A 17,334-nucleotide genomic window follows, 5' to 3' on the forward strand; every position below is an offset into this window, starting at 1 on the left:
GCGTTATTCCGAGTACCATTGTATTAAGTAAACCTTCACGGATTTCACCTCATCAGTCCACCAATATCTGTTTTGGAACAAATGTGACGCGAGAAATAAGCAATCCAGTTGCTGAATCTTCACTCATATTAGATCTACAAGGCCTCATTTAAAAGTTTGGTCCCGCTTTCGTCGCCGACACTGCACTTGCTTGGAGAGACACACAGCAGATCGCGCCTATCTACCGCATACTTAAAATAAGAAAATCAATTTCAGAAAGAAACATCGCAGAACAATTTTTTAAATACCTAAATTTCCCTTGTCTGCAGTTTTGTCACAGACAGTTGCCATTAATTCCTCTTTTCAAAGATTTGTCCTGGTCTCTGCAGCCAGCAGAGCACTTCCCATGCTTAGCTCTTAGCATCGATGTTATCGGGTCTGGTGGCGCTCCAGCCGTGGGTGGAGTTACTCTCCGATGGAGGGTGGTTCTAATTCTACTGGGGCCCCACCCGAAGTAGGAAGGGGCTGCCAATCTGAACGGCTTATTTTCACCACGTTTTCTGAAATAGATCACAAAAAATTGGCTTGGGTTTCTTATTTCGTAGTTTGTGTGTTTGTAGCCAAACACTGAAAATGTGTTTTTTCATAATAGGTCCCCTTTAATGTCTTTCATTTCCTCTTTTTCTTCTCCAGAGCTTGGAATTCAGTGGGAGCACTGCGATGACCTCTCAGCATTTGAACCATGCAGAAATGGTTCCTCCCACAGTCCCTCCAGCACCACCGGTGGTCCCCAAGCTCCATGTTCAGCGCTCGCTGTCCAGGGAGACAATCACTATCCACTTCTCTCCGCTCGGGAAAGAAGATGATGATGATGATGATGACTATGATGATGATGATGATGATGATGAGAAGGAGCTCTATGGGGAAACCTCCGCTACTGCAGCTCAGGATGACTCAAATGTCATGACTGCCTTGGAGGCAAGTGAGGAAATGGTTGAAGGGATGGTAGCAGAAGCTGGAACTGAGGCTGCAGTCATTCCTGAGTCATCCACCGCTCTTTCACCGGTTCCGAATCACCAGAGTACCAGTTCTCGCACATCAAGCCCGCCATTATTGCTCGCTGAAAAGAAAGTCTCAAACTCCAACTCGTCACCTACAAAATCTTTGAGTCTTCCCTCAATGGACAAACCTTCAGTGAGCATAACAAAATCACTCTCTACCGACACAGAGCCTCGTGAGTCCGTCTCACCTCCCGCCCCTCCGTTGGTGAGGCACAGACTGATGAAGACTCTGGTCAAATCCCTGTCATCCGATACCTCCCAGGACTCCTCGTCCTCCACCTCTTTACCCTATCGGCTTTCAGACTCCCGTCTGAATTTGCAACTCTTCAAGCAATTCACACAGTCCCGCATGCCTACTGTTACAGTAGCATCTGTGGGCGATTTTAAAACCGCCCCTCCCTCTCCTCTTACCTCCCCAGACAGTCGCTACTTCTTTAAGGTCTCAGAGGTGGAAGCCCGCATCGAGGACACTAAGCGACGTCTCTCCGAGGTCATATGCGAACCCCTCCAGATGCTGAGTAAGATTATGGATGAAAAGAGTGGCGGCGTAGTTGGCGGCGGAAGCATCTGCCGGCCTAAGGCGCTCTCCTCCAGTGCCTCTGAGCTCTCTAGTTTAGCGTCTTTCAGCAGCAGCGACATGGAGAGCAACAACAACACTTACTCCATCAGGGAGGAGGAAGCTGGTGAATGGGAGTTTGAGAGTCCCAAAAGCAGGGCATCCAGCCAGGCTGAATCCCCTGGACCTTCTTGGGCTGATGCAAAGAGCCCCAGCAAATCACTTTTGGGCTCAGTGTCATTGGATAAGTGCTCTATGTCTGCGCTGGCCAAGCAGGAGAATGAAGACTTCTGCATTTTAAGCAGTGAAGATTTTGAGACATGTTCTGAAACGGAAGCTAATGGTGCGGATACATCTCATAACGGAAGTGGTACTCTCACTAAACCGCCACCGAGCAGTAGCACTGAGCCATTCAGTGAAGATGAAGCGGACTGTGAAGATCCAGCATCCAGCGTCCCAATATATACCCTGATATGCTTAACTGTGCTAGTGTATGGATACTTTTTGCTGCCTTTGCCAACTTATATTGGTGGAATGTGCCTTGGGGCTGTACTGGGGTTCTTTCTGACCCTTGGCGTGGTGTGGTTGGCAGGACCAAAGCCATCAGAATGTAGTTTTAGACATTCTCAACACCATGGCAAACCACTGAACTTGGCTCATTTGTCCATTACGGAGCCGGTTCTCTTCAAGGTCAGTAAAGCCTTATTTTACCTTTAGACCATTTTGTTATTGACATTCATTGTTTGGTGTAGCAGGGGAACGACATTTGGGGGGGAAAAAAACTATTTTCAAAATCAGTGATCTCGTAATTTTACTGGAACATGTCTATTGGTACTGAAAATCTGTGAGAGTGAGAACTCTTACTGTCTAAAAAAAAACAAAAAAGAAACCTGAGGGAATATATAGGAATCTATATATAGGAATATGAGAATATAGTCCCCGGTTCTGTGTTCGATTGCTCTGTCATTGCAAATTGCCAATAAATGACCTGAGGAAACCAGCTAGGCAGCTCATTCAGCCATATAAAAGCTCAAATGAGGTCTAGACTCTGTGTTCGATTTTAGGGTCAAAAGCCTGTTAGCCTATTATTTCTCAGTTGCTAATGCACATCGCATGGATTAGCCATCCCATCAGGCATCCCAAGGCAGTCAGAAAACTATACAGTATAGTCTGGTCACCCAAGAGCTCCTGGCCACTTTCCAAATTATGTCATCTCTATTCACAGCAGAGGCCAGCAGTCATAATGGAGTGTGTCCAGGTTGTAGTGTGGCCCATTGCAATATATATATTCTGACAAATAAAAATACTATTCATACATTAGGGGTGTAACTATTAAAATTTAAAATAACACAATAACAAAACTCACAATTAAAATCTCCTTTGTTCTCTGCCGCTTTTACGCACAAATGCACAACAGGTTGTCTCAATTTTGGCCTTACTATGGGGCAAGCAAGGGCGTCTGTGCTGCCTTAACCAGGGAGGGGGATAAGTTGCCGCAGCTGAAATAGAGGATCTTAAGTGCCAAATGTCAGCTACAACTGATTACTCAACTGATGATTACTTCTTTAATGTCACCAAATTTGCAATTTTATTCAAATGCATATTTCTATGAATTATTCTGTGACACACAAAATGTCTGTGTAGTCAATAACACATTAGCAGCGACTGCAAGTGTTCCATGTATCGCTTGTGGCGGTAAAAAAATATATAGCAGTACACATAATGTACAGCTTTATTTCAGTGTAAAATGACCCACTCCTGCTCATGCAACTCCTGTAACGAATCCTTAAATGCAAAATGTATTGCCACAGACTTGCAACCTTCTGTTTGGCTAATTTGGCTAATTTACTGAGCCAAAACCTTGCCACTTAATAATTTCTTCTTCACGACTACGTCCCTTGTACAGCACATTTTGTTACTAAAGGCTGTAAATTTTAAAATAGAATAAAGTTTTATGTTTTTCAACCAAATCAGTTGTGGCTGTAGCTGTAAGTGGATGATATTGTGGTGTGTAAAGTGGGAAAATTGTGCACCTCATTGCCCCTCGGATTGCACCTCAACTTTTAATGGAATGGAATGAATTGTTTGTTTATTTTTGTTTTTTTTGCTGGCCATCTTGTGGTCTTTATCACTAAAAAAATAGTAAATGCTGTGGAGGTATTATTATAATTGATTGCCTATGGGGAAGACTTTTGCGATGTATTCACTTTAGATTGATATTTCAACATAGAATTAATGCACTGATCATGTTTTCCAACAGGGTTGGATGAACGAGATTGTGAACTATGACCCAGAAAACTACTACGCCACTCTGACCCACTCTGTCTACGTTCGCCTGGAAGGCTCCATCCTCCGCCTGTCCAAACCCAACCGCAACATCGCCCGCCGCGCTACGCACAATGAGCCCAAACCTGATAACATTTTCATTAGTCAGAAGATCTACGACCTGACGGACAGCAAGGTGTGTGTGTGTGTGTGTGTGTGTGTGTGTGTGTGTGTGTGTGTGTGTGTGTGTGTGTGTGTGTGTGTGTGTGTGTGTGTGTGTGTGTGTGTGTGTGTGTGTGTGTGTGTGTGTGTGTGTGTGTGTTTTATTATTTTTTTTGTGTTGTAAAAAGTTGTGGAAATATAAGGCCTTAACTTTAGGTCTAACAGTTATTTCTTTACCCGTTATATCATCTCTATTCAGTCCACTTTATAAGGATTTTGTCAGCTTTTTAGATTTTGTCAGCTTTCGCGGAGTTAAGTCATGGAGTGGAATCCAGGCTACTGCTTGGTGTGGAGATATTAATGCCGGTCAAATCAGACCCGCTTTGTTAGAAGCAGTGTGGGAATACTGAAATTAGAATATTCTCGATATATCTATCGGTCTATAGGTCTCTATCAGTTTATCTGGGTCTATCTCAGTCTCTATCTATTTAACATCAGTAACCAGTGAAACTAAAAAGATAAAATTTATTACAGTTACATTACCAATTGTTTTTGACGAGAGCTGCTGTAACACCGCAGTTTCTCTCCGGGGATAATTAAAGTGTCTCTATCTAAAACAAGTTTGAAATAGAGAAAATTCAGCCTGGTTGCATGAAAACAGGGCTTATGGAAATAGAATTTTATAGTTACATTTAATAAATAAATCATGGAATTTGACTTAAGAGCTGCCACAGAGATTGATTCGGTGGAATTGTACCCCAGGTATACCTCGTGCCTCCAAATCTGGCAAAGAAGCGTGTGTGGAACAAGAAATACCCAATATGCGTCGAGCTCGGCAAGCAGGACGACTTCATGTCCAAGGCGGAGGGCGACCGTGTCGACGAAGAGCGTACCGCCGTCTCCGGGGACAAGGGGACCGGGACGGGGGCGACGCAGGGCAAAGGCAGGTCGTCGTCCTCCTACCGAGACGTTACCCTCTATCTGTTTGGACGGACCGGGAGAGAGAAAGAGGAGTGGTTCCAGAGGATCCTCCTGGCTTCCAAGCGGAAGAGTGAAATGAAAAGGGCCACCAGCCTGGTGGGGAGTAAAAACGGTGAGCCAATGGAATTCCTGACATTTTTGCGCGTTAATATGGGATCAGATTAGTGACAGAATGTCAAACCTGCTGGGATTGTAAACAGCCACTACTAAACCTGCCTGGGTGTGGATGGATGGGTGTGATGGGTATGATGTTTTTATGCATACTGAAATATAAGTAGTTTAAGTCGACGGAATGTTTTGATATTAAAGTCTTGTAACTAGTGAAATCTTGTTACTTTCAGATCTGTTCTGTCTGTTCAGATCTTTTTGTCTGGTTTTTGGATCGTTTTCCCACCGAGATCATATTTTATATTTAGCCAAAGAAGGTGTTCTAAAAGCAGGTATAGTGCGCATGCATATTTTCAGTGTCTAAACTGTAAATATTTGGTGAGAAATGCATTCCTTCAATCTAATCTAAAGTGTGTAAACAGTGTTTTGATAGTTTGCCAAAGGCCTCAAATAATCTGATGTGCTCACAATGAAATTTTGTGCGGTTTTTGAATTGCTTTCCCACCAAGATCATACTTTATATTTAGCCAAAGAAGGTGTCCTAAAAGCAGGTATAGTGCGCATGCATATTTTCAGTATCAAACTGTAGTGAGAAATGCATTCCTGCAATCTTATCTAAAGTGTGTAAACAGTGTTTTGATAGTTTGCCAAATGCCTTAAACCAATCTGTCATATGCTCACAATGAAAAGAACCGCCCCTTCCATAAGGCTGGCTACGGGCATGCTTTAATGAGTTGAAAGGTCAAAAGTATTTGAAATGTTCAATGAAGTCTTGGCCTTGGAATATTAACTGTGGCATCTCACCCCTCTGTAGCCCTGAGTTCCCACAGCCGCAGCAGCAGCCGTGGCAGCTTGGATGAGGCCCTGGCTTCTCCGCAAAGGTTGAAGGACTCTCAAGCCTCCTCCACAGCAGTGCCGGGCATTGCCAAAGCCAAACCTCTGTTGGACTACAGCGTCTACATGGCCGCCCTGGTGCCAGCGCAGCCGGCCGGCGCCGACCCTGTCTGCTCAGCTCTGCAGAGCCCCCACAGCAGCCCGGAAGCTGCTAAGAAGGTAGAAGAACCTCCTGCTTCCACATCGCTTCCTTCTTTCTTTCGGTGCTCACTTGCAAAACGACAAAAGAGGAGTGTCATTCTGTTCCCTTAATCCCACTGTCCGGCGGTGGAAGGAGTACTTTGACCTTTTACTTCAGTAAAAATACGAATACCCTGACACAAAACTTGTCCAATGAGTAGAATAAGTAGTAATTATTAGGAATAAAAGTACTTGTGATAGCCAATACCCGATATAACAGAGCCGAGGTGCATGTAAAATTTGGTACTTTACCTTTTTAAAATTTTTACCTTGTTTTTCATTGTAATTTACAAGGATGTGGACATGACGAATCACTGACGAACCATTCCAAATCTGCAGTTTGATCAATCCACTCCCTCTTTGTGTCTCGTTGCAGCTTCCCAGCACCCACCCCTCGTTGCCCACCGGGGAGGAGGAGCCGGTCGCCTGGCTCAACGCCTTGCTGGGCCGCGTCCTCTGGGACTTCCTGGGAGAGCCCCACTGGGCCGAGCTGGTCTCCAACAAGATCCAGATGAAACTCAGCAAAATCCGGGTGAGCCGAACGTGATATACACACACAGGCAATCACACACACAGGCAATCACACACACACACACACACACACACACACACACACACACACACAAATAGACACCTTTCTCTTTGTAATTCTTTGAAGTCGGGACCGCCCGACAGCGAAAGAGATGCTGCAGCGTCTGGCCGCCTATAGGAGCTCGGCTCCATGTTTGTGAAAACCTCAAAGCTTAGTGGGTTTTGGAAGCCGCTGTGAAGGAGGAGAGAATGAGAGTAAGATGAAAAGGTGGTTGGAGAGACGGGCAAATTGGGGGGAGTCGTGTTTATTGCCCTGCAGAATGAAACCCATACACACACACTGGGCTTTGTGACGGAGGGAGGTAAAGAAACTCCTAATCTTCACTTTTATCTTTGTCTATCCCTCTGTCCTTCCATTTCTTCCCTGATCCTGCCCCTTGGCCATCTCCATGGTGCCGTCTCTTAAGTTCTGCACCGTCTAGCGTCCTGCGGTTCAGGACGGCCGCTCGAATCCATAAGTAGTAGAGGGAGGGGAGCAGTAGATCTTTGTGTGGGTGTGTGTATTTATTAGGGCTGGATTAAATAAATTGACATTCAATTCTATTATTTAAATTTCTGAATTGATAAAAAAAAAAAGTGGTATTGATACCTTGTTAGGAAGTTATGCAACCGTTTTCCGCTTAGTTAAATACCACTGGAGTCACAAATTTGTTCCATAAAATATTTTTGTAAGGCATTTCAATTAGTGGAACATTTCTCATTATGTATAATATGTCAATATATATCAATATAGAATTGTATCTGATGACATTTCACTGCATATATGTATGAAATGTGTGAATAAACCTCTTGACTCTTGAATTTTGAACCATCAATATCAGATTAATACAAATATTATTATTATTATTATTATTATTATTATTATTATTATTATTAATCAAATGACGACACCTTGTTTTAAAATTGCATCGAACCGTGAGTTCCTGTCCAACAGGACAGGAAAAGGTTGAGGGTGGGGTTTAAAAAAATCAATAAATAAAAAAATTTAAAAAATAGAAAAGTTGTTCAGCATTCCAGACATGAGCTTCTCCTGTGTCGTTAACTTGATATTCATTTCTCTCTTCATGTCCCAGTTGCCTTACTTTATGAATGAGCTGACCCTGACGGAGCTAGACATGGGCGTGGCCACCCCCAGAATCCTCGGTGCCTCCAGACCTTCTGTGGATCACAAAGGTGAGAGACTCACCATGTGCACAGACCGGAGGTGGAGACATTCACAATCAATGACAAACGAAAATAGTCTAGAAAGTCAAAGTGATTCGTCCATACCATTCATCCAGAGTGTTAAAAGAATCTCAGAATAAAATAATTTGAGCCCACAATCTTGCACTTGTGTGCTCTTGAAAGAAATATTTACATTCCCAGAATTCCCTTGGCTTTTGTCCACAAAATACTAGTCAGTTCTCAATACCTTATATCGATACTATAAAAGACTTAAGAACTTTATGAAAGCTAAACATCAAAACCCGTCCTTGACAAAACCTGTCCTGTCCTCAATTCGTTAATTTCTTCTTCTGAATTTGCATCATTTGCATTAGAAAAATCCTGTTAAGTTGTGAGTTTAAATGTGCCCGAAGTCAGCCACTCACACCACTTGACCCTGGTATCCCAAACAACATGCTGCAAAAACATTATTATGCTCCAAAGCTCCGTTCGCTGTAACAAGTGAGCTAGTGTTGGTGCAGTTGTTTACAAAGGATTTAAAGACCTTATTATAATGCACATTATTGTGCATTATTTCGACTTGTTTTGCATTACCAGCCCATTATAAAGTTATCACTAGTATTACCTGAAAAGCCTATTTATTTAATTGGAGGGGGGTTGTTTATCTGGCTGAGTGCTGCGGCACAATCAGGAATTAAGCACCTTAGCCGGTTCGAGGTGGAACTGGAGCAGTGCTTGAGACCTCGCCCCACTTCTTACCCATGTTCACCCAAAAGCATACAAGGCCATCCAGATAGCTGCCTTTGTGGTTTTTCATCCAAAGGCGCCTTGTATGACATCGTCACAGAGCAGCCATGATGATGTAGGAGAGTGTTAGCCTTGACCTTTCCGTCCGTCGCTCTGTGGCTCGTTGCTCTTCCTCCGCCGCCTCGCCTCATCACCACATCGCCCCCGTTCTCCTCCGAGTCTTCCTTCTATCCCCTGCTTTCTCTCTCGTTCCCTTTTCTCCTCCTTCGAGCCGTTGTTCCTCACTCTCCCTCCCTCCGCGCTGCCGCCCTGAGTCACTGAGGTTTTAGACACAATAGAGAGGAGTTTTGGAAAGAATAGAGATCACCCTGCTACGCCCGCAGGCCCCGAGTGGGCGTGGCAGTTGGAACATTTATAGGCAAAAAAATAAAATAAAATAATGACAGATAATTGTCCAGATAAACTGCTATGTTATTGTTTTGATTGGTTGCCTGCTTTCATAGCAGTAACAATTGGGGCTTCTATTTATCTGTTTCATTAGTTATTTTCCCAATGTTTGGACTCTTATGGAACTTGTCTGTGAATTAATTCTAACCACTCCCTGCAAAGCCCTCAATTGGATAAATATTTATTTGAATTGTAATTATGTAATTGTGAAGATTCCCCAACGGTGATTGCTTTAAGCAGCAACAGGGACTCCAGCCACAGAAGGCCTGTCAGTGTAATGGAAGCAGACTGACTTGACTTTTCAACAACTTGTCTACTTTTGTCACTCTTACGTCTGAGGCGATATTGTACTTTCATGGAGTGTATTATATATATTTTTTCTCTGACGTTTGAGGTGGAAGCGGTCAGTTTAGTTTTCCAGGAGAGTTCCATGCGCAGGGTCGGCGTGTTGGACCCAGACGTTCCCCCTTTGTCCTCGGGGCAGCTCGAGTTCTGCGCCCCGCCCTTCTCTTTCCTGGAAGCTCCATCCTCACTTCCCTCCAATCGATAAGCTATTAAGCTGTGTGTGTGTGTGTGTGTGTGTGTGTGTGTGTGTGTGTGTGTGTGTGTGTGTGTGTGTGTGTGTGTGTGTGTGTGTGTGTGTGTGTGTGTGTGTGTGTGTGTGTGTGTGTGTGTGTGTGTCCATAAATACCTCCGTGTGCACAGCCGTCGGACTCTGGCTCTTCCACGCCTGCAGACCTACTTCTGTGTCTCTGCAAAGGCATTATTTGGACGCATGCAGACGAGGTTTGGAGCCGAATACCGTATTCGGCAAAACACAAATAGTGGGTTTTTACGAATATTTATTTGGTACAAATATTCTTTTTTAATTATTTGTTTTCGGGAAGGAACAAAAAACATGTGAAATGGCTGGTATTCCTCGTAACTACGCGAGGTGGGTGTTTGCGCTCTATGACGGAGCCTCAGCACCTTGTGGGAGGGTGTCTCCATGGCAAGATCTCTCTCTCTCTCTCTCTCTCTCTCTCTCTCTCTCTCTCTCTCTCTCTCTCTCTCTCTCTCTCTCTCTCTCTCTCCCTCTCTCCCCCTCTCCCTCTCTCCCCCTCTCCCCCTCTCCCGTAACACAATCCACTGTCCCGGATCGCCCGAGACGTGCGTTAATTGCCAGGTGTAAACAGGGCCAGAGTCTACGCTGATAACCACGCGCCCCCCACAGATGACAACCACACAGAACTCTACGCAGGTCCCGCAGATAGAACCACCCCGGATAGCCACGCCCGCACTCTCGAGCGAGACGAGAGCCGTGTGTTGGAATACTAAGGCTGTTCTCACTCGCCTCCTCAGTCACCGGGTGAGGCCACCCCCTCCCTTTCGGGCAACACAGGCACGTCGCCTGTATGGGGAGGTGAGGGCAGAGGGAAATTACGGGGAGTTTTTGGGAAACGCCCCCCGCTTGGCGTCCTCCCTCTCCCTTTGCTACCCCGGGTGGCGTCTCAGGCGCTCACTACCGCTGTGGCTGTCTAGGTTGGACATTATTGCTGGCTTTATGAAAACCATAAACCAAGATACATTCAAGTGTCCATAATTTGAAGAACACTTATATTAACAGTTTAATATCCTAAAATTAGAAGTGTAGTAAAAACAAGAACAGCATGGCTACGCCTATTTCAACTTTTATTGGAATACAAATACAAATCATTTTGCCGAAAATACAGATGCAAATACATATACTGAGCTCTCTGCACATCCTGGTGCAGACACACACTCTCGATTTGAGCATCTACTCCTCGGCCCCATCACCATGCACCTTCACCCCAATTAAGTCTGCAACAGCCCCATCCAGCAGCTTCACAGCGGGGGCTCCTCCGTCTCTTTCCTTTTCAATTTCTATTTCTCTCCCTCCTGTCCGGCCTAAACCAAGAACTGGCTCATTACCCACCACGCCCTCCAGGGTAGAGGGAGGTGTGCGTGTGCGTGTGCGTGTGCGTGTGCGTGTGGTAGCGGGGCAGGAAACCACGTCTGGACCCTGGACCTCGGAGACTCTGAGGTTTCGCTCATGGCAACGCACGCTGTCCAACCGCTCCCACGTGGCTTTCTCGAACCATTACTTTCTCACCCCACAGTGCTTTCATTCTGTACTGCCCTTTTTATTTTCCACTTCCTGCTATTCTACTTCCTCTTGTCCTGTGATATTCTCTCGTTTATTTTCTACTTATTTCCCCCTTTTTTTCCCTCTCGTGCCTTGTTTGGCCATGAAGCAAGTGCGGAGAAGATATCCAATCCTTCTTTTAACTGGGGGATCTTGTGTGTTTGGTATACCTATGTTATATTTTATTGTCTTCTTGACATCACCTATATAAAAAATATGTTTATTTTAAATCAGTCAATGTCCTGGTCCCATAGAAAGGTCTCATATCGTAGCTGAATGAGGTGGAACATTTGGGATTTAGGATGAGGAGAAAAGACAACCATTGTAAAATATTGCCATTTCCATTCATTTCAGTGCGTATTTAAGTAATCTCTACTTAACGAAATATATTCATTTTAGGAGACTTTCGACTACATCCACTACATTTCAAAGCATAGCTATTCTCTTTATTTTTTTTCCTTCTACATGTTTAACACAGCAGCATTTCTACTCAGGATTTGTGTTTTATATTTTTTTATAAATGTATGAACTACAATGGAACCACATATACATTTTTTTATCTAAACTGTATTCAAGTTATGCACATTTATCTGCAGGAAACAAGGCACAGTAGCACTCAATGCATTTCCGGCTCATACGGACTAATATTATGACATTATTACATTATTTCCGTTTTCTAATTATTTGAACATTGCGTTATTTCAAGGAAAGTGGCTGCTATTAAAGTAAAAATTTGCTTTTGGGAATTTCTCTTTTAAATAATTAAATAAAGTGTGCGTGCGTGCGTGCGTATGTGCGTGCGTGTGTGTGTGTGTGTGTGTGTGTGTGTGTGTGTGTGTGTGTGTGTGTGTGTGTGTGTGTGTGTGTGTGTGTGTGTGTGTGTGTGTGTGTGTGTGTGTGTGTGTGTGTGTGTGTGTTGCTTTGCTCGATTGTCAGTCAAACGTTGCTGCCCTCTAGTGGCTGACAAAGGGAATAATTTCCAAGTTCTGCTTGGCACTTGTTCTTTGTTTGTGTAATGCGAAACATGTGATCCTGTGTGTGTTATAAGAGTGTTTGGAGAGAAGACCAGTGTCCAAGCAACACATGACTTTTCCCCAATGCCCTTAGAAGAGTGCGTACGTTTGGTTGATATTTTCCCACCCGTATTATGCAGCCGGCCACCCACCACCACCCACTGCCTGCTGATATTAAACATGAGCCGAGGGGAGGGTTGTGCAATGTCAACTGTCTCCCCTCCGTTTACAGTGGTCTGTGATGTCTGTTTCACCCTCCCCCCCTCTATGCGTCTCTCTGAGGGAAATTAGTTTGTACTGAACCTCTTTTTGTTTTAAAGCTCTCCATGTCTCGTCTATTCTTATGAGATCTGTACTAATTCTTAATTCATTTTATTCTAACAACTTCCATAGTCTTCCTTCGCTTACGCTCGGATGGAGGCTTCCAGCTGACATCCGAAACGGTCATCATGGAATTCACTAAAAACCACTATGCCGGATTTTTTTTTTTTTGTTTGTTTTGATGGAGTGCCACCTCCCCCACTCTTCTCAAGGTTCATAGACTATCGGTAGTTGAAAATTTGAAAAACTATATATTTTAAGGCACAATTTAATATCAAATCCCCTATTCGAACAATAGCGACAGCAGGCACGTGTTGATGTGTCGTCTCCGCCTCCCACCCCGCCACTGTCTTGAATGTATCGATACAGATATTCACAGAGAATTGTGAACAAATTCATGTAAATATTAACGTAGATGCCCACTCTATTGCCCACTGAGTTGTTTTTAAACAATATTATTTTACCGCTGCGCCGCTGTCTCCTCAGGCCTGTGGTTCGACCTGGACATCTCCTACAGCAGCTCCTTCCTCATGACCCTGGAGACCAAGATGAACCTGATCCGCCTCCGCAAAGAGGGCGAGGCGCCGCGCACCGGGGAGCCTGGTCGAGACGGGTAAGGCAGCCCAAACCGCCTTCCTCCAAACCTTCCTCCGGGGAGGTTTCTGAAGGGCGTGTCGCCTCGCCGGCCATCTCTTTCCCTCTTACCGTTGTTTTCCTGTTTCACAATCTCCTCCTCCTCCTCTCTCCTGTTACTCCTCTACCCCGGGATTCAATCCTTTGCGTGGATGTGTCTCTGCCTTCGGTGAGTGCTGCTTGGCTTTCAATCATCATCATCATCATCATCATCATCATCATCATCATCATTCATTTAGAAAATTTGGTCTTTTCATCTTCATGTGGTCAAATAGAACTCCCATCTTTTTATTTATTTTTTTTCCACCGTTTTTCGTGTGCTCAGTGTCTGGGACGTTGTCATTGGCAATGGTCAGAATAACATTTTCTTTCCTCTTCTAGACAGGAAAAAAAAAGCGGTTTACCTTGTAGTTTGTTTAATTCTAATTCCATTAAGGAGCCATTTTGTGTGTTTGTGTAGTTTGTCTTCATGTTCTCACAAGCACCTCAAGTTTCAAAGTGTGTGTGTGTGTGTGTGTGTGTGTGTCCAGGTACAGGCCGCGGACCTACTGCCTGGCCGACAGCGATGAGGAGTCCTCCAGTGCTGGGTCCTCCGACGAAGAAGACACCTCAGAAACGACCGCCGATTCCGCCGGCGCCGAGGGGTGAGATAATATTTGGGTTGGCAACTCTTTCCAGAACCTGTCCATTTATGTTTTGGTTTATTTTGACCAACATTTCAATTCTCTCCTCCTTCCTATGAAACAGCCACGTGGGCGGCCACAAGCCCAGCAAGATGATGCGCTTTGTGGACAAGATCACCAAGTCCAAGTACTTCCAGAAGGCCACGGAGACCGAGTTCATCAAGAAGAAGATGGAGGAGGTGTCCAACACGCCCCTCCTGCTCACCGTGGAGGTGCAGGAACTCCAGGGAACTCTGGCCGTCAACATCCCGCCTCCACCCACCGACAGGATATGGTACTTGACACCACCCTACCACCCCCCCATTTAGGAAATATTTTCTCACCGCAGCGTGAGCGTTTGGGTGCTTTCGGGGCCAGGGAGCACTGGACCAGGGTTAGTCCGTGGGAACAACAACAACAACATATCAGCTACTCCACTCTGATCCCTCACCCGCTGATCTCTGGCTGTTATTAACAATTCCTGTCTTTTATAATCCAGTAATTATTTTGAAACGCGTCTTTTTTATTTATTAATGTATTTATTATTTTTTTTTTCAAAGAACCATCCCAAGATGTCTCACAAAATTAATATGAAGTGAAACAACTGACCTAAAAGTAAAGCGGCTTTAGCTATTTTAGCTTTCGGAGATGGAATTATTGTGCAGTTCAGTCCAGTCAAATTAATTTCTCTAGTCCTCTGTCACAGTTTGTGTCAAAGTGATGTATCGGCCGATGTTGAAAGGACAGTTTGATGGCACTCAAACTGAAGCCTTCAGAGGCTCAACTCAACTCAAATGGGAAGAAAGAAGAAAGTCTTTAATTGTCACACGACACTCCACAACACATGCTTGCACACACACACACACACATGCACATGCTTGATGGTGGCCGGTGAAATGGCTCCTCTGCTTTTGACCCATCCTGGCTTGTCCTTCCTCCGGGGCCACAGCCAGGAGCAGTGGGCAGCATACGTGGACGCGCCCGGGGACCTGGTGATAAGTGTGCATCGCTGGTCAGACGATGATGGGTGCATGTTTTTGGTGGGGGTCCTTACTGACGTGAGGTGGAGGAAACCCCATGTGAACACGGGGAGAACATGCAAACTCCACACAGAAAGGCTCCTGTTTTTGGAAGATAACCCGCTGGAGCACGGTGCCAACAGCGCCCCAGGCGGGAATCAAACCCAGGACCTTCTTGCTGTGAGGCAGCAGTGCAATGCACTGCGCCACCGTGCCACAACACGGTCATGATGGGTAGGATTCTTTTGAGTAGGGGAACGAAAGAGTTTTCCCTCCTTCCAGGTTGACCAGGCGTCAAGTAGGTGCTAAGTGGCCGAGGATACGTGACAATAAACGCAACAGATGTACAAATAAATCAAAAATGACCAACTGCAAGTACTGTAGTGTGCATAGTGTGTGCTTCTCCAATGCACCACTGCCCTCTGCTGGCGACGGGACGCAATTACATCCAATAATAACCCATGAACCAGCATGACTTCTATATTTTTATTTTCTAATATTCAGTTTGGTTAATTCAAGCAGGAGCTTTCATTATTTTTGTTTTTGTTTAAACCTCCGTGTTGCAGGTATGGCTTCAGGACTCCCCCACACTTGGAGCTGAAGGCACGACCCAAACTGGGAGAGAGAGAAGTCACTCTGGCTCACGTGACGGACTGGATTGAGAAGAAACTTAACCAGGAATTCCAGGTACAAATAGAGAATGAATCACGACGCACATTTGAAGCGTTTTGAGTTAAAACCTTTATCCAAAGTCACTCAACTTGCAACTCTTCCGTTGTCTTTTTCTCGCGCTGGCTCTTGTACTCCTCCCGATACAAAATTATCCAAACCTCCCCTCACCCTCTCCCCTCATTTTCCCTCCCTCCCCATTAGAAAATCTTTGTCATGCCAAACATGGACGACCTGTGGCTGAGCGTCATGCATTCTGCCATGGACCCCCGCAGCCACGGCGGGCCCCTGGCCTGCTCCGCCTCCGGCCTGGACGCCTCACCGCAGGCGAAGGGAGCCGCCGACCAGCAGTGAAAAACAAAATTAAAAATTGTTTACAGTATTTTTTCCGAGGGACTGTGACGTCTTTAAAAAAAAAAAAAAAGAAATTAAAATCTGAAAAGTGGAACCAAAAGTGGACGGACGTTGAACACAAACGCGTTCCCCGAGCAAGTGTGAAGGAGACGGAACGGAACACGGAGGAACGGGATCGGGAGAAAACGCTAAAGAGAGAAACCGTTGTTTCCTTGCTGCTCACTACCTTTTTGTCATGGTCAAATAAAAAGGCAAACGATCTCATGAAGGATTTATTTCAACGAGGGGGGGGGGGTTATTATCTACATGAAGCACATGACGTTCAGCATTCACCAGATACCTTACAGCCTGCACACACAGGCAGAAGATGGAGGAGGATGGAGACACTCATCTGAGAGAGCGTGGGTGGCGCTCACGGTGGTGGCGTTAGTGGTTGGAGGTCCCTTCGCTGATGGAAGTATGACTGGAAAGTTTGGAGAAATGCCACAGTGAAAAGGGTTACTGTGTCAGAAAGTTATTATTATTATAACAGGAAAATTATGATAAAAATGATGTAAATTTTGTAGAACACTATTGGAGTACATGGAATATATATATATATATATATATATATATATATATATATATATATATATATAAATAATGGGGTTTATTTTCTTTTCATTTTTCCACTCATTTTCCCGCCCCATTGACCTCCATGGATTTTACCAACGTGGTTCTGTTGGAAATACGAAGCAGCTCTAATTATATTTCTAAAAAGTTCTCAATAGGACTTGGTTCAGCTTGTTGTTGAGACTAAACAAAGCAAACTGTCTTGCTGGAAGCAACTTTATTGTCAAAATAAGCAACAACAGTAGTCCTTTTATTTATAAGTTAGTGTTTTTGAGACTTTGAAATGGAAGTGAACCTGGACCAAATATGAATCTTTGCTTGTGCTCACAGCGACCCCCCACAAGCTTAAAAATGAGAAGTGTGTGACGGTGCGTGACGATCCGACACCGAGATAAGGAATGCACACAGTGGAAACCTGATGTGACATGATGGGATGTTTCATATTTGTGTGAAACATCGAACCTGTGCTTTGTTTTTTTTTTTGGGGTCCCTGCGTCGGCAGTCTTTAATATCAGGTGTCAAACGGACAGTATTGAGTTCTGCTCTGACCTACACACCCACAACCCGTGTGTCTTCTACCCTCGGTCATGTCCATTAGGATTTAGGATTTTCCAGAAAGGAGGACGGATCTCTGCTGAAAAGCCCAATTTGAGGAGTTTTCCTTTTTGTTTTTTTTTGGGGGGCGGTAAAGTGTCTTCAATTCACCGATGCCTTTGTAAATTCTACTCTAATAAGAAATGCATGAACACGAAACGTGCAATGACAGGAAT

At 44.7% G+C, this 17,334-nt stretch overlaps 1 protein-coding gene across 1 annotated transcript; it reads left to right on the top strand.

Annotated features, from left to right (window-relative positions):
• Nucleotides 1-1,109: 1,109 nt before the first annotated feature.
• On the top strand, nt 1,110-16,389 carry LOC307229741 (testis-expressed protein 2-like). Its single transcript, XM_079999795.1, has 11 exons — nt 1,110-2,286; nt 3,857-4,057; nt 4,786-5,116; nt 5,927-6,165; nt 6,563-6,718; nt 7,851-7,950; nt 13,102-13,228; nt 13,779-13,892; nt 13,996-14,205; nt 15,496-15,616; nt 15,803-16,389. The coding sequence occupies exons 1-11, from the start codon at nt 1,159-1,161 to the stop codon at nt 15,950-15,952; spliced, it is 2,877 nt and encodes a 958-aa protein (XP_079855921.1). The 5' UTR covers nt 1,110-1,158; the 3' UTR covers nt 15,953-16,389.
• The last annotated feature ends 945 nt before the right edge of the window (nt 16,390-17,334 follow it).

The sequence above is a fragment of the Zeus faber genome (genome assembly GCF_960531495.2).
Source record: "Zeus faber genome assembly, chromosome: 4".
In the NCBI taxonomy this organism is placed as follows: Eukaryota; Metazoa; Chordata; class Actinopteri; order Zeiformes; family Zeidae; genus Zeus; species Zeus faber.

What these genes read in the sequence shown, in the direction of transcription:
- LOC307229741 (XM_079999795.1), top strand. Translation starts at nt 1,159, where the DNA reads ATGGACAAACCTTCAGTGAGCATAACAAAATCACTCTCTACCGACACA. An exon ending in CCACCCACCGACAGGATATG is followed by an intron (nt 14,206 to 15,495) that starts GTACTTGACACC and finishes TCCGTGTTGCAG; the next exon opens with GTATGGCTTCAGGACTCCCC. An exon ending in AACTTAACCAGGAATTCCAG is followed by an intron (nt 15,617 to 15,802) that starts GTACAAATAGAG and finishes CCTCCCCATTAG; the next exon opens with AAAATCTTTGTCATGCCAAA.